The sequence below is a fragment of the Pelodiscus sinensis genome, chromosome 1 (genome assembly GCF_049634645.1).
Source record: "Pelodiscus sinensis isolate JC-2024 chromosome 1, ASM4963464v1, whole genome shotgun sequence".
NCBI lineage: Eukaryota > Metazoa > Chordata > Testudines > Trionychidae > Pelodiscus > Pelodiscus sinensis.
In genome coordinates this window covers 326,446,579-326,454,836 of record NC_134711.1, presented here as the reverse complement: position 1 = coordinate 326,454,836, position 8,258 = coordinate 326,446,579, and the positions used below count along the sequence as shown (strand labels likewise).

The window sequence follows — 8,258 nt, the reverse complement described above, 5'->3', positions numbered from 1 at the left end:
ACCCCCCCTTAAACCCACCCCCACCCCAGCCCAGAGCTTCCTTTCACACCCTGAACCTCTCTGCCCTGCCCCCAGTCTGGCACCGCCTATTGTACTCCAAAAGCCTCAGCCTAATTCATCCCAGAGTCTAGAACCCCCAGGTAGAGCCCTCGCCTCCCCCCACCCCATCCCAGCCCCACCCCATAGCCCTCATTCTAGTCAAAATTTGGGTCGGGGACACAACAATTTTCTTCAACTGGGTCACAGGGAAACAAGTTTGAAAACTACAGGTCTAGACTGTGAGCTCCCCATGAGCAGACAGGACCCTGCACAACGGGGCCCCAGTCCCAGCGGGTCCCTCTAGCTCCTGCCACATTAAAACCACAATCATACATGAATGTCTGAACAGGCAAGAGAAGGGGATTAAAGCTTGAGGACAATGTTAATTCTGGCGTTTCCTATCTTGATTTTTTGACTCTGCGGCTATAGTCGTTTGACACACACACGGCCAGGCATACACATCGCTGAGTCCTGTCGTGTTCATCGCAGATGATAGGCAACCTCCATGCCAAAGCTAAAAGCTAGCAGAGGAGTGAGGAGAACTGGCCGGGCACACAAGATCAAACGGAAGGGAAAGACTCCAAAATGGAAAAGCAGCCAGAAGCCCAACTGGCCAGAGAGAGGTTCCAATAGCAAGGCCACAAACTGGCCCATGGAGCCAGCTGGGGCCTGGATGACACTCCCAAGAGAACCCCGCAGATGGGCGGCATCCGTGATTTTTTGTTTAAAAAAAAAAAGGCCGGTACTCTACAGGAAAAGTTGTTGAGCGGAAAAAAAAAAAAGCTGGGGTGGGGCCGGCATTGCCCTTTTAAGACATGCAGGCCCTTTAAGACACATGGCCCAGCTGACTGTCGTACCTTTGTGTACAGAGGTGCTGGCACGTGCCCAGGATCTGCATGTGGAACGTGGGTGACAGGACCATGAGGAGATGGAATAGTCAGAAGTTACTACATGGGCCAGAGCTGTTGAAAGGAAGAGCCCGGGAAAGAACCGGAGCAGAAGCTGGCTCCCTGTGAGCACCATTCCTTTGCACCGTGGGACCAACCTATCTCTCCTCCAGCAAGAGCACAAGCCACGATCCACGTTGTGACACGGTGGGTGGCAGGATGCTCTTGTGGCTAAGGAGCCAGACTGGGTTTTAGGAAAGCTCAGTTTGATTCCTGTTCTTCGGTGGGTGCCCTGTATGAATTTGGGAAAATCCCTTCCTTGCTTGGTGCCTCAGTTTCCCCATCCGTACACCTGGTCGAGAGCAGCTCCTCTATCTTACAGCAGAGGTTGCGACACTCAGTTTATTAACAGGAGGCACGTCGGCGTTTCATGAGACTAGACAGCTCTATAGCTCATAATGCTTCTTTATTCTGGGGCTGGATGACTTTATCGTTTTTATTGTGCACTGCATAATATGTGATGGTTTTCAAATAAATCCAGAGCAGGGTGGGAACGGCTGGTCCCATTCACCTCTCCAATTCCCTCGGCAGCACGTGATGGCTGTTTTCCACACAAGTTATTCCTCTTTTCATGACAGGTTCATTCTCACAATAAAAGTTTATTTGTATTCCAGCCCTCTGACTTTGTCCATCATAAATCAGGGTGAACTGTAAACACACTGCCTAATAAACCAGCAAGCGGGGGGAGCAGCTCCACTGAGAAAGCCTCATAAATGGAAAAGATTTACTTCCCAGAGAGTTTTCCCTCATACATTTCCCAGTGTTTACCCTCACTGGGCTCCTCTGAGACACCCAACTGGCTAAGTGCCCCCAGCTGGATCATTTTCGGGAGGGGTCCTATATAATGCCTGCCCTGCCCTGGGAGACTCATGTGAGTTCTTCTCTCCGTCTGGAATTGGATTGTGCCTGTTTGGAACGAAAGGGCCGGCTGTGACTTCCCACTGCTGCGAGAGCCTGGTGAGTAAACGTTGACAGTTGGGAAAAGGCACCAGAGGGTTCATAGAATCATAGAATCATAGGACTGGAAGGGACCTCGAGAGGTCATCGAGTCCAGCCCCCCGCCCTCAAGACAGGACCAAGCTCCGTCTACACCATCCCTGACAGATGTCTATCTAACCTGTTCTTAAATATCTCCAGAGAGGGAGATTCCACCACCTCCCTTGGCAATTTATTCCAATATTTGACCACCCTGACAGTTAGGAATTTTTTCCTAATGTCCAATCTAAACCTCCCCTGCTGCACTTTAAGCCCATTACTCCTTGTCCTGTCCTCAGAAACCAAGAGGAACAAATTTTCTCCTTCCTCCTTTTAGATATTTGAAAACCGCTATCATGTCCCCCCTTAATCTTCTTTTTTCCAAACTAAACAAGCCCAGTTCATGAAGCCTGGCTTCATAGGTCATGTTCTCTAGACCTTTAATCATTCTTGTCGCTCTTCTCTGTACCCTTTCCAATTTCTCCACATCTTTCTTGAAATGTGGCGCCCAGAACTGGACACAGTACTCCAGCTGAGGCCTAACTAGTGCAGAGTAGAGCGGCAGAATGACTTCACGAGTTTTGCTTACAACACACCTGTGGGCTTAGCAGGGAGCTTAGCGGGTGTTCCCGGGAGCTTAGCGGTTCCCACAAGTTGGGAAATAGAACATGACTTTACTAGGCACCGGTCAGCTCCAAAACCTAGCTTGGCCACTTGGGCCTCCTCACTAGGGACTCTGGCCCAGATGGGATGGTGGGGCCGGACAGGTGTCATGAATTTCTGATGCTGTTTGAGGGGGAAGGGCCATTCAGTTCTGTGGCTGCTGTCTGACTCGCATGGAATCCAGCTCATCCACACGCCCTGTGCCACTCTGCAGGGCTGGCGGAAGGAACCAACTCTGAATTTAGGCCCCTAGAGGCTGTTTTCAGCCACATCCCTGCTGCTTTCCCATGTTGTTCAGCTTGGCCAGCAGTGATGGCAACGCATGAGCAATTCTCCCCTGGAGGGAGATGGTTCTCTGCCAGCCCTGTAGAGTTGCTGAGGGCACGTGATTCCCTGGCAGAAGTCACTCGTGGGTAAAGCTTTCTCACCACAAGCAGAGACACAGGAAGGAATCACTCCAAGAACACGGTGAAGGTCACGGGCAGAACCCTCAAGGGATCACCAAATGAAACGAGGGGTCACCAGATACAATGAATAGGTAGCGGGTTTAAAACAAACAAAAAGGAAGTTTTAACCTCATGCTGTGCACAGTCAACCTGTGGAACTCCTCGCCAGGGGATGTTGTGAAGGCCAGGATGACAGGCGAGGGATCACTTGATAATTACCTGTTTCTGTTCACTCCCTCTGGGGCATCTGGCATTGGCCACTGTCAACAGACAGGATACTGAGCTAGATGAACCTTTGGCCTGACTCTGTATGACCGTTCTTATGTTCCCTGCCTTTCTGTGCCTGGTCATTGTTACAGCCTATCTCTCCCTCCTCAGGCACTGTGGTCTCGACAGATGGGAAAGTCATTACACTTGAGTAATGTAGGGAATGTTCCACAACAGATCAGACCCACAGTCTGTCAAGCCCAGTATCCTACCTCTGGGAGGACGGGCACTGGGAAGAAACTGTCCTCTGGGTAGGTTAGTATTATATCTAGGCTACACGACTCATCAAGGGTCAGAGCCCCATTATGCCATGGTGCACCACAGTCTCTGCCCTCCCAAGCTTACAATCTAAAGACAGCAAACAGACGAAGGATGGGGGAAACTGAGGCACAGAGCGATAAGCTGATTTAGCATCTAGTGCCACCAAGGCAGGTGCAAAATGCCTACTGCAGGCAGCCCTGAGTCACCTGTTCCCCAGGGCAGCTTCCTTCCTAGACTCTGGGAGTCAAAGGAAAGGTATCCCAAGCACCTCCTGACGCCTGCCCATTGCTCCCTAACAAAAGTCGCATGTTTAAACTTAGCAGCCCAATCACCAGAGTGTCAAGCACCTGTGTCTGCCATTAGCCTCAGAAGGGATTGATGGGAGCTCAGCTCCTCTGCACGTCTGGGTGGAGGTGGCCACGTTTGGAAATGCTGAACTTCGTCTCACTCCGAGGCTGACAGCAACGATGGCGGATGGAAGCATCAGGCCAGCTCGAACTCTGTGCCTCAGTGGGCACCTCCAAACATGACCTCAGTCCCTGGGGAAAGTTTTGAATTTCCCCTCAATGTCTGTAAGGCCCCACGTAAACCTCAGACAGGCACCGCGAGAGACGTTTGTGGCTCTGTGCCCACTACTCTCTGGTGCTGTTTGAGTAGAACTTTTTCTCCTGTGTTTTCCTGATTCTGGGAGGCATTAACAGGAGTGTTGTGAGCCAGACATAAGAAATAATACTGCTCTACTCTGCACTGATTAGGCCTCATTTGGAGTATTGTGTCCCGTTCTAGACACCACATTTCAAGAAAGATGTGGAGAAATTGGAGAGGGTCCAGAGAGATGAGCAACAAAACTGTTTAAAGGTCTAGAGAACAGGAGCTATGAGGGAAGACTGAACGATTTGGGCTTGTTCAGTTTGGAAAAGAGAGGACAGAGGCTAGGTTTAGACTGCGGCATTTCTGCGGAAAAAGCTATGCAAAATGCGCTCCACATTTTGAGTAAATTTTTCCGCTCTTTTTTTAAGAGGCTTTTCTGCCATTTGGCTCTCTCTAGATGGGGCCAAATGGCAGAAAAGCCTCCTCTTTCAGCGGAGCCTTATGCCTCATGAAATCAGGTATACAGGGCTCCTCCAAAAAAAGCGGAAGAGCAAATGCGTTCCTTGGATGCGGCGAAGTCTTTGCAGGAGACTTCTGGTATCCCGCAAAACCCCCAGGCTACGTCTACACTGGCCCCTTTTCCGGAAGGGGCATGTAAATTTCACTAGTCGTCGTAGGGAAATCCGCGGGGGATTTAAATATCCCCCGCGGCATTTAAATAAAAATGTCCGCCGCTTTTTTCCGGCTTTTAAAAAAGCCGGAAAAGAGCGTCTAGACTGGCCCCGATCCTCCGGAAAAAGTGCCCTTTTCCGGAGGCTCTTATTCTTACTTTGAAGTAGGAATAAGAGCCTCCGGAAAAGGGCACTTTTTCCGGAGGATCGGGGCCAGTCTAGACGCTCTTTTCCGGCTTTTTTAAAAGCCGGAAAAAAGCGGCGGACATTTTTATTTAAATGCCGCGGGGGATATTTAAATCCCCCGCGGATTTCCCTACGACGACTAGTAAAATTTACATGCCCCTTCCGGAAAAGGGGCCAGTGTAGACGTAGCCCCATGGTTTAGACATAGCCTGAGAGGGACATGATATCTATTTTCAAGTACTCAAAAGGGTGTTACACGGAGAAGGAAGAAAATTGGTTCTTCTTAGCCTCTGAGGATAGGACAAGAAGCAATGGGCTTAAATTGCAGCAAGGGAGGTTTAGGTTGGACATTAGGAAAAACTTCCTACCAGTCAGGGTGGTTAAACACTAGAATAAATTGCCTAGGGAGGTTGTGGAATCTCCATCAGTGGAGATATTTAAGAGCGGGTTAGATAGACTATTATCGGGAATGATCTAGACGGCGCTTGGTCCTGCCGTGAGTGCAGGGGGCTCGAGATCCCTTCCAGTTCTAGTGCTCTAGGATTCCTCTGGGGGTTCTACCCTTCTCCACTAGAGATCGGATCCAGACACGAAGGAGGAGAGGCTGCAGATCAGTAGCTGCAGACACTGAAGCTCAGCTGTCTAGGTCTGATGGAACGGACAGAGGGCAAATTCAGAGTGGAGGGTAAAAAGGAGGCAAAGGGCTTAAATCACCATGCTGCAATGTCATTTTTGACACTGGAGGGGCTGCAAAATTGGTGTCGACAGCAATGAATCAGACCTTAACTTTCACCTTCTTCCAAGCCTTCCAAGCCTTCCAAGCCGACACCCAATATAACCGTAGTCTAAGTGATAATCTTGGTAGAGACTCCCCGGTGCCTAAGAAATTCTGCATTGGGTTACACGGCAGTATCTAAACATGGGCATTTGGTTGGTGTTTAATGGCTGTTTACCCTCTAGCAGTGTAATTACATTATTGTTACATGATGGTCGGTTCAATACAGCATCTAGTCCTATGAGGGGCTTTGGTACTTTTGTGGTCATGTGTAATCCAATGCGGGTGTATTTTTATAGGGTTGTACACACTGTACAGCATCAAATGACATGGGCGAGGTGTTGCTCTTTTGTTTTTAACCGTAGGCTGTCGGATATCTGAGGTGGGATGGAGCAGCCCTGTGATCCCAGGCCACCTGACAACACCTCCTTCTATCAGCCTTCCTCCTTCCTCCTGACGGGCTTTCCGGGGCTGGAAGCCAACCACCACTGGATCTCCATCCCCTTCTGCGCCTTCTATCTCATCGCCCTGTCAGGGAACTGCCTGATCCTGCTCATCATTAAGAAGACCCAAAGTCTTCATAAGCCGACGTATTACTTCCTTTCCATGCTGGCCGTCATGGACCTGGGCCTGGCTCTGTCAACCCTTCCTACCACGCTGGGCATCTTATGGTTTAATCACCGAAAAATCGAGTTTGATGCATGTCTCGCCCAGATGTATTTTATCCATATCCTGTCCATGATGGAATCCTCCGTGCTTCTGGCCATGGCCTTCGATCGTTACATTGCAATCTCCAACCCTCTGAGATATACGTCCATCTTGACCAAGCCGACCATTGTTAAAATAGGACTGGCCATTGTTTTGAGAGCTGTGGTCTCTCTTTTCCCAATACCCTTTCTGCTCAAGAGGTTAACCTACGGTGGGAGAAATGAGCTCTCCCACTCCTTTTGCTTTCACCCCGATATCATGAAGCTGGCATGTGCCGATATAAGGGTCAACATCCTGTACGGCTTAATTGTCATTCTGTCAACGGTGGGCGTGGATTTCGTGTTCATCGTGCTATCTTACGTTCTGATCCTTAAGACTGTGATCAGTCTCACCACCCAGGAAAAATGCCTCAAGGCATTGAACACATGTGTCTCCCATATCTGCACCGTCCTCATCTTCTTCATCCCAATGATTGGGCTGTCCATTATCCATCGCTTTGGTAACAACGTTCCTGCCATGGTTAACATTGTGGTGGGCTATGTCTACCTGATTGTGCCCCCTGTCTTAAACCCGATCATATACAGCGTCAAATCCAAACAGATCCGCAAAGCCATGCTAAGAACATTGGGGTGGAAAAACAATCCAATGTGACAGACTTTCACCATCACATTTCCTGGAAAATTCAGGTGAATTGCTTCATCAAGCTAAATTAAAGGGGGACCCATGGGCCTGGCCAGAAGACACAAATGGGAATTCCACTTGGATGTTGTATCCCAGCTAAATGTTCAGTTCTTCCATTTCTTCATATCAACACACCCCTTCCCCTGCCAACATCTTCAAACCTAAGGTCTGTTGGGCTACGTAAGGTTTCCCTAAAACCTTATTTGGTATATTAACTCCCATACAATGAATATTAATAAGAAGGAGATGAATATTATTATACCCGCCCCTAATTACTATTTACATGTCTAATTAAATCAACACTTTTTAGTCCATTACCCTTGAACATGTTTTTTCCCTTTGTTTCTGCAGTCTGGAAAGATAGATTAGGGTCCGGCCAAAGCAGATATTATCCTTTCTGATGCATAAATATGCTCTTTCCCTTTGTTTTAGCAGCCTAGAAGAACAGATAAGCATGCAGTTTCCCTTCTTTGTTGTGTATTTTACCAACCCTCACTGGCGCTGTATAAATATTTCAGGGTTACTTTTCTTGTAATCTCTGTAACCTTGTGATGTGGAAAGTTTGTAGCATAAAAAAGTGTTGATTTAATTAGAAATGTAAATAGTAATGAGGGGCGGGTATAATAATATTCATCACCTGCTTATTAATATTCATTGCATGGGAGTTAATTTACCAAATAAGGTTTTAGGGAAAATAGTGATAGACATGAATTTCACCAAATGAAATTAATAGGTAGCAGGTTTAAAACGAATAAAAGAAAGTTCTTCTTCACACAGCGTGTAGTCAACCTGTGGAACTCCTTGCCAGAGGAGGCTGTGAAGGCTAGGACTATAATAGAGTTTAAAGAGAAGCTAGATAATTTCATGGAGGTTAGGTCCATAAAAGGCTATTAGCCAGGGGATAAAATGGTGTCCTTGGCCTCTGTTTTTCAGAGGCTGGAGAGAGATGGCAGGAGACAAATCGCTTGATCATTGTCTTCAGTGCACCCTCTCTGGGGCACCTGGTGCTGGCCACTGTCAGTAGACAGGATACTGGGCTAGAAGGACC

At 48.3% G+C, this 8,258-nt stretch overlaps 1 protein-coding gene across 1 annotated transcript; it reads left to right on the top strand.

Annotated features, from left to right (window-relative positions):
• The first annotated feature begins 1,857 nt into the window (after positions 1-1,857).
• On the top strand, positions 1,858-7,742 carry LOC102461326 (olfactory receptor 51G2-like). Its single transcript, XM_006126568.4, has 2 exons — positions 1,858-1,943; positions 6,187-7,742. Exon 2 carries the CDS (start codon positions 6,209-6,211, stop codon positions 7,178-7,180), a length of 972 nt encoding a protein of 323 aa, XP_006126630.1. The 5' UTR covers positions 1,858-1,943; positions 6,187-6,208; the 3' UTR covers positions 7,181-7,742.
• Positions 7,743-8,258: the final 516 nt, after the last annotated feature.

Bases quoted from the DNA above. Each gene is read 5' to 3' on its own strand.
- LOC102461326 (XM_006126568.4), top strand. From the start codon at position 6,209: ATGGAGCAGCCCTGTGATCCCAGGCCACCTGACAACACCTCCTTCTAT.